The sequence below is a fragment of the Canis lupus genome, chromosome X (genome assembly GCF_003254725.2).
Source record: "Canis lupus dingo isolate Sandy chromosome X, ASM325472v2, whole genome shotgun sequence".
In the NCBI taxonomy this organism is placed as follows: domain Eukaryota; kingdom Metazoa; phylum Chordata; class Mammalia; order Carnivora; family Canidae; genus Canis; species Canis lupus.
Genome location: NC_064281.1, coordinates 81,772,395 through 81,788,794, shown reverse-complemented (window position 1 = coordinate 81,788,794; position 16,400 = coordinate 81,772,395). Strand labels below are relative to the sequence as shown.

General features: G+C 40.5%; 1 protein-coding gene across 10 annotated transcripts in view; it reads right to left on the bottom strand.

The window, feature by feature from the left end:
• The window catches only part of MID2 (midline 2), a 202,957-nt gene that overhangs the window by 16,286 nt on the left and 170,271 nt on the right, over positions 1 to 16,400 (bottom strand). For all 10 annotated transcript variants that reach the window (XM_035711999.2, XM_025431485.3, XM_035712000.2 and 7 more), the window contains exons 4-6: positions 12,863 to 12,970; positions 10,668 to 10,816; positions 45 to 172 (exon numbers count right to left, since the gene is read on the bottom strand). In XM_035711999.2, the coding sequence (XP_035567892.1) occupies positions 45 to 172; positions 10,668 to 10,816; positions 12,863 to 12,970 (385 nt within the window). The remainder of the gene's footprint in view (positions 1 to 44; positions 173 to 10,667; positions 10,817 to 12,862; positions 12,971 to 16,400) is intronic.

Below are 16,400 nucleotides of genomic sequence, written 5' to 3'. Positions count from 1 at the left end.
GACAAATATGTTAAAATAGGAAGGAAACCACAGTATTTTCACACCTGTTAAATAATCTAGCCCCTCCAGCAGTTTCTTTTCTCTGGAAAAATCTAAAGCAAAGTTTTCAAAGGCATCATTAAAATTGATGTCTGGAATCAGAACTTGAGAAGACGCTGTTGCCATAGCGACCCTAGAAAAGAGAAAAGTACATCAACATACATCAAAATAGGTTTACAACCTTTATCCAATGTTTGATTTCTGGTTCAACAAGGCAAAAATAAATGACTCGGAGGGCTTGATTCATTAAGTGAAAAATATCATATCTGTGTTTTTTCAATGGAAACCATTTAAATTTTAATCATCAGGAACCAATTAAGGGTTATACCATATTTATTCACATATGTTCACCCCTCAAACACACTCTCCCATCCTGTCTTAATTTTGAGAAGTAAATACAGGATATTTTCCCCTCTGCATCATTTTCCATCTGGCAGGCAGGATCAAAACTAGACCTCTGAAGGCTTAGTAAGAGCAGTTGGAGATATTTTTTTTCCTTTCTCTTTTTTATGCTAATCAACAAGCTAGCATGCTGGGGCTGAATTCAAGCCTTCACCTGAATACTGTATTTTGTTCACTCTTTTATATTTACATTTAATTTTATTATTATTTATTATTATATAATGTTATCTCCCCAGCTAGTTCTAAGCATCTCAAGAGCACGGTTTATATTTTGTACCTTTCATATTGCCCATGACCCACAACAGTGTTGGATACATGGCAAATAAGTAACTGTTGAATGGATAATCCAATGACTAACAACACCACAGCTGCTAACATTTATTGAGCATTTAGTAGATAGAAGAGACCATGCATGCACTCTACACACATTCTTTAATTTACCTCTTCCCATAATCCTGTGTAGTAATGTTATTTCCATTTTGTAAATGACAATAAGATACAGTGTAAACAAGAAATGACACACAGAAAGCTCAAGCAACTTGCCTAAGGTCACACAACCAGTAAGGGTCAGGAAAAAAAAAGAAATATAACTGAACCATGGTCACTGGATTCTAACCAATTTAGACAGCTCTTAAAAAAATTAAGGTAAATGTTTCTGTGCTTTGGCAATTCTTAACCATGATTACACATCAGAATTATCTTGGGGAGTTTTGACCAAAACATACATTTTGAGGCCCTGTGACAGACCTTCTGAATCAGAGCCAATGAAGAGCTTTGAGCATGCAAATGATGGAATGAAGAGAAACATAAACTTGGCAACAATATGGAATTAGAGTGAACAGAAGAGGTATTAAATAAATGTAAGGAGACCAGAGAGGAAACTTCTTTGGTGAAATACTTAGAAGGGGTTGAGGAGTTAAACATATATCCTCATGCTGTTATACCATGCTACACTTCTACCAACAAGAGCTCTTGGCTGTTTGTGAAAATAGAGATATTTTAGGAACAAACTGTAGGCCAGGAGAAATAAATAAAAGACTAATTCAGTATAATCTTCAGGTCTCACACTGAATGGGTCACTTTTCCAGGATTGGATGAATAAGAAGACAACAACCTCTTTAGGGCAAGAGTTCGAGCAGAAAATTGGCTCATGAAATTTTGTCTTGGCCTCCCCAATCTTCTTTCTTCCATTCATCCATCTATCAATCCATCTGTCCATCCATCCATTCATCCATCCAATACTCACTGAGCACAACTAGTGTGCGAGGCACTGTGCTAGCTACACTGGAGACAAACAATTGTAGTGCTCAGCCTCACAAAGTTCACCATTCATGGAGGGAAAAGACATGAAATAGGCAATAGAAGTGCTACTACAAAGGGAGTGTAACACAAGACCCACCTGTAGGGACTTGAGCATTAAGGGAAATCTCCCCAGAGGAATTTCATTTTAAGCAATGACCCACATGAGGAGTAGGAGTTAGGTAAGCAGAGACTATGTGGATGTGGATGTGTTCTCTCTTGCCCAAAGGCTGGGGAATTAGCAAAGTCATGCAGGGCCTTGTAGGGCATGTTGCAAACTTTGCAATTTATCCAAAGAGCAATGTGAACCATTGAAGCATTTCAGGCAGAGGAGTGATACTCAAATTTATGTTTCAGGAAGAGCACTCTGGCTGCAGTGACGGACTGGAAGGGGTCAAAATTGGAGGCAGATGAGATTTTAATGTGTCTGGGAATGAGAAGAGAGTAGTGACAGGAGCGTAGACAAACAAAACAGAAAGTTAATTCACACAACATGAAAACAAATGGCTAACAAATATATATAAAAGCCCAACTCCATGAAGAATCAAATTAATGCATATTGAAATGATATGGTGTTTAAGATAATAAAGAATGACAATTATAGGAGCTTTTTTGTGCCTGAATTAGATAATGCCTACATATTTTATTAGGACTGAAATCGATAACAAATTTTGGAGATCAATTTGGCATTAAATACCAACACAGATGAAAATGCAAGTATTCTTTGACACCACAGATCTACTTCATACATTTTTTTTTACTAAGGAAATAACTGAGGTGTATGCAAATATACAACTGTAAGGGCACTCAATACACTGTATGTAACCTAATTGTATAACTATGGGGAATGAGCTAAGTAACATGGTATACATCAAAAGATGAAATACTATGAGGCCACTGAAAATCAGGGTATCTGATAATATCCAATAACAGGGACAAGAACATGATATTTTGTTATGTTTCAAACTTGGGTATAATGAAGCATATACAACACGACCTTCTGTTTGTGAAATATACATTAAATCTAAATATTGGAATACTAGGGGCACCCAGGTGGTCCAGTGGTTGAGTGTCTGCCTTTGGCTCAGATTGTGATCCTGGGGTCCTGGGATCGAGTCCTGAATCAGGCTCTTGCAGGGAGTCTGTTTCTCCCTCTGCCTATGTCTCTGCCTCTCTCTGTGGGTCTCTCGTGAATAAATAAAGTCTTAAATAAATAAATAAATAAATAAATAAATAAAATAACTATTGGGATACTATACTCCCAAATGTTAACAGTGGCTGGAAGGTTAAGGATGAGTAAAAATGGCATTGGGGTAACATGTAAGTGTGTGTATGTTTCTATGTTTAATATGTATAAGCAAAACATTAGTTATCTCTCAAGGAACATGGTGCGTGCCATTTGCACGGGGGAAGAAATACTCTCCCAGCTAAAATTTCATTTTAACTGAAGTCTTGGTCCTTAATACATGATTACAATTATTATTAGTGGAGAAGTATTTCAGACCCTGTGAGAAACCACTGATGAAGATATTTAGGTTGGGCAGATGATTCTCAAGATAAGAGGGAAGAGCCTACAACAGAACCATAAAAAACAATAGGATTAGAGGAATAAGTCAAAGGCGACTTGCTCACAAGGTCAAAAGGAACTAGGTAGGTAGGGAGAAAAGCAGGAGTGTTCATGGGAGCTGAGGTCAGAGAAATTTCAAGTACAAATCGTCAGTAGGGACAAATGCTACTGACTGATTAAATAAGATAAAACCATAAGATAAAACAAAGGAATGTCTATTAGACTTAGCAACAAGGTATCCATTTGGTGACCTCAGGAAGAACACTTGGAATAGTGTGGTAGGGGCAGAAGACATTTCAGAGAGTTAGTAAGTGAGGATGATTAAATACAGCGGTTTAAATTTGTTTTATCTCTGCTCTCATGAAATACCACTGAAATGACAGTCAAAGAATGAAATGTCATAAATCCACAAAGACAAAGAGAATGGAAAAAAATGCCAGCAAGTAAGAGATTGTCAACAAATGTTTGGAAGCTAGAAGGGGATGGAAATGAGCGGTAACCAAAAACAGACCAGAGAAAGCTGGGTCAGGAAGCCAACAACATCAAGCCAATTTTGTGCCGCAGACAGTTGAAAGTTTGTATGCAGAACAGCTAGACCCCAGATCCACTCTACCAGAGACTACTCCTCCCTCACCCTGGCAGGAGATGTGAGGCTTACTCTGTGCAGAGCTTTGATGCTGTACTAAAAGTAGTCTTAAAACCCTCAGCAACCCTTCCTTGCCCGGCTTCCAGAGTGGTGGCAGCCAGGCTTACACCCCTCGTCAGCTACCAGGAGATTGGTGAATTGCTTCCAGAGGAAATGGACTGAAGAGAAAACACCTACAGAACTGAAACTTGGGTCCCCTGGAGTTCCCCTCAATAAAATTCTGGTGTTTCACCTTTTTATCCTATAGAGAAATTTACCATGCAACAAATTGTTCCCATCCCCTCAGGTCTTCCAGTCATCTTCAAGTGCTTAAATTCAAACAGGCAGCCAAAAGCTTACCAGACATTTAGGGAAAGACAGAAACTAAAACTCAGAGAAAAGGAACAGGGCAGTTTAGAAGATGCTTCTTAAAGGATTGTCTGTATCTTCAAGAAGATAAACAAATAGCTTGTATTCACAAAGCCAGGCCAGAATGCTAAAAAGAAGCAAAGATCAAGAAAGAGCTCTTATAAATAAAAATAAGAATGCTGAAATTAAAATTTTAATAGAAGGAATGGATGAAAAATTAAGGTACCATCTCAGATAACAGCATAAGAAAATAGTATCATGAAAACTAGGAAATGAAAGATTTAAAAAATCACAGAAAAAAATCTAGAATGTTCAACCTCTGTCTAATTAGAGTTCCAGAAAGAGAGGAGAATGAAAATAAATGGGAGGAAGTTATTAGTGAATAATATAAGAAAACTTCCCAGAATGAAAAGTCACTAGGCTTCAGATAGGAAAGACCTACCTAGAGCCCAACAAAAATGAATGATACAAGACCCACACCAACACCTATCTTGTAGAAATTTCAGAAAAACTGGACTAAAGATAAGACCTTAAAAGCTTCAGATTTTAAAATATAGGTCATATTTTAAAAATCAAGAATCAAACTTAGCAGCGAGTTTCTCAACCCCACTTTGGAAGTTAGGAGACAACAGAGCCATGCCTTCAAAATTATAAGGGAAATTTGTTTCCAACTTATCAACTGTGAAGATAAATTTTAAAAAAATTTAAACAAAAAGGTTCTCAAAAATTTACTTCCCATGTACTCTTTCTTAGAAGACTTTGGGAAAAATTGTTCCAACAAAATTAGGAGAGTAAAATGGTCCATGAAGGGGAGATCAGAGCCTGATGAAGTCCCTAATTCAGAACACTGAGAGTCCAGTAGAATAAATTGGCTGGAGTTCACAGGGCAGAGTACCAGAGAGGAGGATGCTGCACAGAGAGAATTCTGGAGACCTTTGGAAGGTTCCCCTCTTAAGTATTTGACAAAAAACTGATCAACACATGCATATGAGGAAACTGCCCAAGGCCAAGGAAAGAGCCACCTAAAAAGATGAGAGGGAACAATCCCCAGTGCTCACAAAGGGGCTGTAATAGTGTCTGTTCCTAAGAGCCAGACAGGAAAAATCTCATGATGCATGGGGGCACTCAGTGTAGTATGCAGAAATGTCTTGCCTCACAAGTGAAGAAAACTGTTCCTTAGACTAAACAAACCTTAAAGATGAAACCCAAAAGGATCAAGCTATTTTCAAGCACCTTTGCTGTGTCCTAAAACAAAGCTCAGGAATATTTAACAAAAGTATTCAGCACCCAATAAGACAAATTTCATTATGTTGGACATCCAAAAAAGTTATCAGATATGCAAAGGAAGAAAATACAACCCTTAAGGATAAAAAGTAATCAATTGAAACTGACCAAGAACTGACACAGATACCTAACTCTGGGAAATGAACTAGGGGTGGTGGAAGGGGAGGAGGGCGGGGGGGTGGGAGTGAATGGGTGACGGGCACTGAGGGGGGCACTTGACGGGATGAGCACTGGGTGTTATTCTGTATGTTGGCAAATTGAACATCAATAAAAAATAAATCTATTATTAAATAAATAAATAAATAAATAGTATTAGACATTATGATAGGATATCTGTATTCCATGCTCTGTCCACGTTTTGATTTTAATTTTTTATTTGAGTATAGTTGACAATGTTACATTAGTTTGAGTTATACAACACAGTGATTCAACAAGTCTGTATATTAACCTGTGCTTATCACAAACGGAGCTCCCATCTGTCATCATTCAACACTATTACAATATCATTGACTATATTCCCTATGCTGTGCCTTTTAGTCCCATGTCATTCATTCCATAACTGGAAGCCTCTATCTCCATCTCCTCTTCCATCTCCCACCCAATTTCCCTTGGCAGCCATCAGTTTGTTCTTCATATTTATAGGTCTGATTCTGCTTTTTCGTTTGTTTGTTTATTCGTTTGTTTTGTTTTAGATTCCACATGAGTGAAATCAGTCCAAGCAGTCTGAGTTATTTCACTTAGCACGGTCCACCCATGTTGTTGCAGATGGCATGATCTCATCCTTTTTTATGGCTGTGTAATAATCCTCTGTGTGTGTGTGTGTGTGTGTGTGTGTGTACCACATCTTTATCCATTCATTTATCAGTGGACATGTAGGTTGCTTTTGTATCTTGGCTATTATAAATAATGAAATAAACATAGAGGTGCAAACATCTCTTTGAATTAGCATTGCATGCCATATATTCATTTTTTGCACATTTTTTATTGGAGTTCGATTTGCCAACATAGAGTATAACACCCAGTGCTCATCCCGTCAAGTGCCCCCCTCAGTGCCCATCACCCAGTCATCCCATCCTCCCCACCTGCCTCCCCTTCCACTACCCCTTGTTCATTTCCCAGAGTTAGGAATCTCTCATGTTCTGTCATGTATTCAAAAGCTAGAGGAAAAGCTAAATACAATAAGTAGAAATATGGATGCTAATAGAAAGATCCAAACTGAGCTTCTAGGGCAGCCCTGGTGGCTCAGCAGTTTAGCGCCGCCTTCAGCCCAGGACCTGATCCTGGAGACCCAGGATCGAGTCCCACGTCGGGCTCCCTGCATGGAGCCTGCTTCTCCCTCTGCCTGTGTCTCTGCCTCTCTCTCTCTCATTAATAAATAAACAAAATCTTAAACAAAAACAAACTGAGCTTCTAGAGATGAAAACTACAATGTCTGAGATGAAAACTACACTATAATAATTAATGGCAGCTTAGGCATTGCAGAAGAAAAGGTTAGTGAATGCCAAGGCATGTCATTAGAAATGATCAAAACAAGAGGCGCCTGGGTGGCTCAGTGGGTTAAGTATCTGCCTTCAGCTCAGATCATGAACCCTGAGGCTTGGGATCGAGCCCCTCATCAGGCTCCTACTCAGGAGGAAGTCTGCTTATCCCTCTGCCCCTCTTCCACTTGTGTTCTCCTTTTCTCTCTCTCAAATAAAAAAATAGAAGCTTAAGAAACTATCAAGGTGAAATACAGAGAGAAAAAATAGCTAAAATATGAACACAGCATCAGTGAGCTGAAAACAACTTTAAGCAGCCTAACAGACATGTAATTGGAGTCTGAATAAGAAAGGAAGGGGGTGGCATAAAGAATATTTGAGGGGGTGCCTGAATGGCTCAGTCAGTTAAGTAAACCAGTTAACTCTTGGTTTTGGCTCAGGTCAGGATCTCAGGATCATGAGATCAAGCCCCACAACAGGCTCCACAGTCAGTGTGGAATCTGCTTGAGATTCTCCCCTTCTCTCTCTGTACTTCCCCCTCCTTACTCTCTCTCTCTCTAAAATAAAGAAATAAATAAAATCCTTTAAAAAGTACTTAAGGAAATGATGACTGAAAAATTTTCAGATTTGCAGAAGTCAATTGTTAATGTCTAAAATTGGGGGGGGGAATAGCAATATAAGGATATTATTTAGAAATGTAAATATCATGGCATCAGAAATACTTAACAGAGTTGAAATTGCTTGGCATTGTTGGAAAAGTGTAGATGCTGGCACTAGACTCCCTAGGTTTGAATCCTGCCTCTAACCCTTACTTGTTGGGTGATCCTCGGCAAATCATATAACCTCTCTGAGCCTCATTCTCTCACTTTAAGAGAGGAATAATAACAGCTTCTATCTCATGAGGCTTTTGAGAGGATTAAATGAGTTAATGCTTACAAGGGCTTAGAATAATGCTCAACACAAAGTAAATGCTCAATATTATTCTTTTTTTATTTATTTATGATAAGCACACAGTGAGAGAAAGAGAGAGAGGCAGAGACACAGGCAGAGGGAGAAGCAGGCTCCATGCACCGGGAGCCCGACGTGGGATTCAATCCCAGGTCTCCAGGATCACGCCCTGGGCCAAAGGCAGGCACCAAACCGCTGCGCCACCCAGGGATCCCGTCAATATTATTCTTATTGGAGAACAGAAATCAGCAGGGAGGAGAAGATTGCTATTTCTTGCAATATGACTATTTTTTCTTTTTTTATGACTATTTTTTCATATAACTATTAGTAATAGTTGAGTTTTTAACTATGCATAAGGATTACTTTAATATAAATAACTTTCAATGTTTAAGAAAAGTAAGTCAGAGGTGAGGAAATGGTATCGTCTTTGAAGAAATTTGCTCTGCGGGAAACAGAGGGATAGGGCAAAAGCTAGAAGGGGTATAAGGGAGAGGAAAGTTGTGAGTATTATATTTTTTAGATAGGAAAGACATGAATGAGTTTAAAAGTGGATGTGAAGTCAACTAGGGAAAGAGAGAAACTGAAGCTATGGGGAAAAAAGGAAGCATGTGGTGCACCTGGGTGGCTCAGTTAGTTAAGCTCCTGCCTTTGGCTCGGGTCATGATCCAGGGGTCCTGAGATCGAGCCCCACATTGGGCTCCCTGCTCAGCAGGGAGTCTGCTACTCCCTCTCCCTCTGCAGCTCCTCCTATGTGTGCTTACTCTCTCTCACTCTCTGTCAAATAAATAAATTTTTTTTTAAAAAGGAAGCATGTGGCCAAAGTACAAATGAAGGAACATCTCTACTATTATAATCAAAAGGCAGGAGCAGCCTGGTTGGCTCAGTCGGCTAAGCATCAGACTCTTGATCTCAGCTCAGGTCTTGATCTCAGGATCATGAGTTCAAGCCCCACCTTAGGCTACACACATGCAAGTGTGCCCAGCAATTTGGTTTGAGAAGCTGAGGACTTTGTCCTTTCATACTTACCACTCTATCTCCTAAATAGGACATAAAGTCATTTGCTGGGCATGAGCAGGAAACTGGCATGGTTGAAACTTTTGAGTTGAACACAGAAATTTTGAAATAGCCATTAGAGAGACAAAGCAAAAAGAAAGCTGACCAAAGCCACATAGCAGCATTTCAGGGCTCCAATGAGATTAGAAGCCATAAATGTGTGGTGCAGTAGAACTAACCTCTTTGGTTATGTGGTTTTCTCCAGCAGGGCTCTGCAACTCAAATATAGACATGGAAAAGGTGGGAGGAACTGGGCTGATTCAGGGTTGGGAGTGTTGATCAGGTTAGTGTGATAAAAACACAGTGGAAGAAGGAAGTGGGTATATTGCAATAAGAGTGAGTAGCTGAAATGAGCAATCAGAGATCCTCAATAGGCCAAAAACAGTAGGTAGCCGGTAGGTAGGTGTTGCATCTTAGGAGTCCCGATGAAGTTGAAGAATAGATACATTGGAAGAAAAGCAATCAACTGTAAGTACAGACACTGTAGTTAGAACATGAGATGCTTTAATTTATTATTTAAGCATAATTCTGAGTGATGGTGAGATTCAGCATGAGAGTCATGGAAGTGGGTGGATGGAGTAGAGCAGAGGTGAGGGTCACTGGAAGTGGGGATAGCAAGGAGCCAGGAGACTGGATGGCTAGAGTATCAGATGGGGTCAGCCACATGGATGCTGCCAGTGTCATCAGAAATTACGGCAAAAGCAACAGAAAGGAATACTGTGAACGTGGAGCCGAAGCCTTCAGTAAATGAGAGAGAGGTGTAAGGAGGTCACATTTGCCTAATGAGTCCCTGTAGCCCTTTGAAGCCTTGGTGACTCTACTGAGCAATGTTCCATTTTAGACTTCAGATTCTTTGCAAATGATATACAGATGGCCTTCTAAGTCATGAGCCCTCTGAAATCATATGCAAAATTTTTTTAAAGATTTTTTTTTTTTTTAGAGAGAGAACAGGCGGGGCAGGGAGAGGCAGAGGGAAAGGGAGAAGCAGGCTTCCCTGCTGAGCAGGGAGCCCAACATGGAGCTCGATCCCAGGACCCTGGAATCATGACCTGAGCCAAAGGCAGATGCTTAACTGACTGAGCCACCCAGGCACCCCCATGTGCAGAACGTTATGGGTATATATCTAATACGCATTTTCCTCTCAGGAAGAGGGCTCGTGACATTCATCACATTTTCAAAGGGGTGACTGATTAAATAAAAGCCTAAGAATTTACTGCTCTCTATTCATCTGTGTGAGACATAATGAAATGAAAGCAATAAAAAACACACAAATACTTAGGGAGGGAACACACCTACCCCTGTGGCCAAAAGTCTCTCTCCCTACGCTAACACCAATATAGAAAGCTCCAGCACTGAGCGGGCAGTGGAGAGCTAGGGCACAGCTAGGGTATGTGGTTGGCTGTATGTTAGGAGAAACAGTAAGCTACACAGAGAGAAGGGTGCCAGAAATCCACAGGGCAATGTAGCACTGAGGCTTCGTAAAACTATCTGGTAAGATCTTTAGGTGGCAGCAGCTACATACGTGCCCTGACAGAATTAAGTGATTTCCAGCTGCACCCTTTTCCTAAGAGATGGCATGGAAAACAGAACCGAGGGAGCTCACCTCTCAGCAATATTCTTTGCAGATTGGAGAAACCGTGCCTGGTCATTTTCTTTCAGGATATGCTCAGCCTGGTTGATGAGGACTGTTGACCGTTCAAGACACTGTCGACAATTAGCAACCTGCTGTGCCAACTTTCTCAGCTTCATAACCTTAAAGGAATGAACAAAAAATGAGATTAAATATCCAGGGCTTTAAAAAAAAACATGTAGGGGTTAATTAAAAACGATAAAACAACATGAAGGAGATCTGCTGCAGTGATTCTAAAAATAGGCCTATTAATCTCCCATGGTCCCTACACTAACCACTCATCTTCTCAACCTGCCGGCTCTGTGTTTTCACAGGCTCTCCTCCCACCCACAGCCCACTTACTGATGCTGCAACACAGCCAGTCATACACTCTAGGTTATCTACCTCCTCTTTTTCTTACTGGTAACATTAATTTTTCTTGATTATTAAAACAGTGCATGCTCAAGGTAGAGTACTGAGAAAATAAAAAGTATAAAAGGAAACCCTGCCACCCAGGGATCACCATAGATACATTTTATTGTCAATATATTTTCACATACACATTTCACAAGAAGCACCTCCTTGTTCTTTTTTTAATATTTTATTTATTTATTCATGAGAGACACAGAGAGAGAGACAGAGACATAGACAGAGGGAGAAAGAAACTCCTCGCAGGGAGCTTGATGTGGGACTTGATCACACCCTGAGCCAAAGGCAGAGTCTCAACTGCTGAGCCACCCAGGCATTCCTACCTCCTTGTTCTTTATGAGTATCTACATTTCTATGTACATGTTTCTCTACGTATCTTTATGCATACTTGTGTTCACAGAATCTGTGTTCTTGGAAATTTCGATTCTTGTGTTAGCTGGAACCACCCAGCATGACACAAAGTACTGATCATCACTCCAGACTCATAAATTCTCACACTGTATACACAGCATGAGCTTATTATAATCACTACAATGATGGGCAGACCAATAAGCCAAAATCCATACAGACACATGAAGGCTCACACCTGACGTTGACCATGCTTCTCCAGTTCCCAGGCTAAAACCCTGTAAGTCTTCACTTTCCCCTTCATCTTTTATAGCTACTCAGTTGATTATTCCCAGCATTTCCTTTCTAGGAATGCCTGTTATGTCCTTCCCTTCCATTTGTGCTGGCACTTCCCTGGTTTAGGTCTTCCTCAACTCATATCAAGAATAATTCCAGGGGGGATCCCTGGGTGGCGCAGCGGTTTGGCGCCTGCCTTTGGCCCAGGGCGCGATCCTGGAGACCCAGGATCGAATCCCACATCGGGCTCCCGGTGCATGGAGCCTGCTTCTCCCTCTGCCTGTGTCTCTGCCTCTCTCTCTCTCTCTCTCTCTCTCTGTGACTATCATAAATAAATAAAAGTTAAAAAAATTAAAAAAAAAAAAGAATAATTCCAGGGGCACCTGGGTGGCTCAGCAGTTGAGCATCTGCCTTTGGCTTAGGTTGTGATCCAGGGGTCCTGGGATTGATTCTTGCATTGGGCTCCCCATAGGGAGCCTGCTTCTCCCTCTGCCTGTGTCTCTGTCCCTCTCCCTGTGTCTCTCATGAATAAATAAATAAAATATTTTAGAAAAAGAATAATTCCACAAGCCTCTTAGATGTTAGATGGCTTCCCTGACTTCAGTATCATCCTCTTCTGATCTCCCCTGCATACCTCTGCTATATCAATCCATCTTCTCCCTTCCTAAGAAACTAGAATGTTTTCCCAATGCCTTTTTGATTAAGCCCAAAGTCCTCATAATAGTATGCATGATCCTTCCATAATTCTGACCCATATTTCTACCATTACTTATTTCTTTCTTCTATTTGGACTGACTTATAATATATATACAGTAAAGCACCCACCTCTGAAACATACGACACAATGACTTTTTTTTCTTTTTTGCATATACATACACCCATGTAACCACCAACCAGGTCAAAATATAGAACATTTCCAATACCTCAGAACTGCCTTGATTTTTACTGGGTTTATAGCACTAGGCCAAACGTGGCTTCTTTTCTTTGCCTCCCTCCCTCCAACCTCATTTCTTCTTACTTTCATGATCCAAGTTCAAACTGGATTCATCGGGATGATGATTGAACAAGGTTACAAATGAACCTTGACATCTGTAAACTCAACTCTGCCTTGACCTTACTGAAGCTCTGTGCTTTACCTTTGTCTCTTTGATTTTGACAGCGATCATTTGCTTCCTCTGCTGGATGATCTCTACCAACTCGTCACATTCTTCCATAAGTTTTGCCTCATGCATAGCAGTATTCACCTGCCAAGAAAGTCCAGAATATTACATAGTGATTGCTGCCTTTGTCCTCTGCTGGCTCTCAAAGGTTCGGATTGACAGCTAAGCATGCACAACTTCTTCCATACCTCCCTCATAAGATCCACTCCTAGAAGAAGGATAGAGATGATGATATTAATGATGCAAGGGCACTGAAGCACCATAGTTAGGAAGCCCTCCAGCCTCTGGTAGATCATGATGGTTAACGGAAGGCTGGGCAGAAGGACAGATGAGATGGGGGCATGTTATTCCCACTGTACAATTCCTTTTACTCCAGTACCCTTTACTCCTGCTGTTCTTTTGAAAAGAGGATAAGGAGATTTAAGTATGTCATGAAAAGAGGATCTCTCTCCACAGACACAGCAATATTAAGATAACATTACAACAATCTATTTCTACCATCCTAAAAAATGTTTTTGATTTTCCTTGTTCCCTTCTAATTCTAAAACATATGAATGCACAGCTATAACTTCACAGTAAATATCTGCATGTGTAGATATATTTTAATAGAGTTGTCATTATGTCTCTGTAGATATTTCTCACCTTCAGCTGTCCAGCAGCTGAATACCTATTCCTATTTTGGAATAGTGGCTACATCAAAATATCTCCACTGCAAAGTTGAAAAAAAAAGGGGTGAAAAAAAAGCCACCATTTTCATTGTCTTTCCATATACTGATTTCTCCTTCTTCCCAGCTCTACTACTCTTGGTATTAGATGGTAGGAAGCCCCCCTCCGACAGGGGCTAAAATGAGAGCAGGGATCTTTGGGTGGCCTAAGCGTAAAGGCAAAGGAAGACAAATGAACTTATATCTCTTAAGCACTTAAGATTCCAAGCACTTTATAGATAAATTCTTTCATGTAATTACCACATGTGCTTTATAATAGCGGAGCCATTTTTATTTCCATTTCACAGATGGAGAGACTGAAGCTCAGAAATTTTAGTGACTTGCTCAAGATCACACAGCTATTAAGTGGTAAAGCCAGAATTCAAGCCGAGTTCTGCCAAGTGAAACCACTGGGCTGGCTGGGTGGGCAGACGAGGTTCAGTTCCATTTGAGCAGCACACAGAGCAGTCACACAGGGAAGTACAACCATTCCAAGAGTCTATTCAAGGAGCACTCAAGCAGGGCTCTAGAAAGCTGAGGAACGGACAATGGGTTACTTGAGAGCATCAAAACCCTAGGGGCTAGATATATTAGCAGGGTAGGGCTGCATTTCCAATTGCCAGCCCTCTTTGGAGGACTCCTTTACATACTCCAAACCCAGCAAAATACCTGTCACTGAACCCTGCTGCCTGTTCTCTCATCCTTTGAGGTCCTCGCTGGCCAATTTTCAGTTTCTTACTTAACTGAAATAAAATACCCATGCAGTATTTCAACTCTAATTTATTTCCACTTTCCGGAGGGAATGCCTAATGAGAGCTTACATTTATTGTGAACAAACAGTCCCACCTTGGCCATTCGAATTTTTTTCTCAGACTCTTCCCCCTTTCCCTAAATTGGATCTATATGTCCAAAGCAGATAACCTCACCCTCTCGAGAAACTCCCAGTCGTGTGAGAATAAGAGATTCATCCAGTGCTCTCTGGATGTGTGTTTAGTGTATTTGGAGACCTAGTTCCTATTTCTAATTTCCTCTGGAAGCTGCTGAGAGTGTAATACATCATGGTGGAGTGCCCTGTTTCTTGTCATTTAGCCTTTGGACTAACCCTTACATAATGTTCACTATATGCTAGGCACTGCCCTCAGCAGTTTATATATACTAGCTCTCTCAATCATCAGAGCAATCCTATGAGGCAGGTATCATCAGCCTCATTTTACAGATGGGAAAAGTAAGCGCACAGAGAGTAAGTAACTCACTCAAGGTTACACACCTAGTAAGTGGCAGAGTTGGGGTTTGGACTCAGGAAGCCTGATGCTAGAGTCCACACCTTTAACCATCACACTAGGCTGCCTCCCCAGGCTAGTGTAACAAAATTCCTGTCCTGTTTCTGACAACCAGCATCTCTTTTGCTCTATCCACCTTTATTCTGTCATCCCATTGTCTTTAGTCATTTCTGATCATTAGAATGTCCTACACTTCCATGTCCTGTGCCCTCGCTCGAGACTTCTTTCACTTGAAAAGTCATTTTCCTATTTGTTTGTTGGACAAACTTCTACATTATCTTTCCAGGCCTTGCTCAAAACTCATCACTTTTGTAACTTTTTCTCACCTGCTTGGATGCAATTCATCACCTATTTATATCCCCACAGCGATATATATGTATATAAAATTCAATTTTACTATTTACTACCTTATACCATAGGAATTTATTAGTCTGTCTTCCCCCACTCAAACATGAGTTCTGGAAGCCAGGACTGGTGTCTTTAACTGTCTCTCCAACATACTGACTGGTACACAGTAGATGTTCAGTAAATATTTGTTGCATTGAATCAAATGGGGGTAGGGAGTATCTTGCTGCTTGCTAGATATGTCCACTTGGTTACTCAAGTTACTCTAAATTCATTATATCTAAAAACAGACTCATCTCTCCCCTCTAAATCTGGCTTCCACCTGATTTCTTTTATTTCTTTTTTTTTCTAATGCTACTATTAGTACTTAAGTTACTCAGGTTCAGTTACTTCTGATTTCTACCTCTCTCTCATCCCCCACATAAATTCACAGCAGTCCCAAAGTCCTGCCCCTCCTTTTCAAACTCACTAAAATTCTTCTGGCAATACAAGGAGGCTCTGAGCCAAGGAATCAGTAAGTTGAAACCCTTATCATCCTTCTGGACTATTACCATAAAAGTCTTATTAATTCATCCCCTTACCTCCAGAATCTTTCCTTTGCCACCCACCCTCATAACCCATCCTATACATACCCTGAAATCAGGAAAAATCATCACCATCTTCAACATCAAACGTATTAAGCATCTTGTGTGTGTGTGTAATGCATTATGCTCAGGCCCTGCTCTCAATAAATTTGCAATCTGAATGGGGAAAAGCCACATGCATATAAAACAAACAAGTCAAGGCAGCATACCAATAAGTGATGTAAAACATAATCTACAGAAATCGAAGGGAAAGATCGCTTTTGGTGGGGAAGTGGAGAAAAGATGCCTGAAGGAAATGGGACTTGACCCTCAATGATGGACAGGACTTAGATTTTAAAGGTAAAAAGGAGGAAAATTTTGAGGCAAGCTAACGAAATTGCACTTTATTCATTAGGCATTATGGTATCTTTGAAAAATATTGTTTGGAAAGTAGGATGGTGAAAGAATGAATTTTTAAAATATATACATATATTTTAGGATGTTTGGGGGGGCTCACTGGTTGAGCATCTGTCTTTGGCTCAGGTTGTGATCCTGGGGTCTTGTGATGGAGTCCCCCATCAGGCTCCCTGCAGGGAGCCTGCTTGTCCCTCTGTCTATGTCT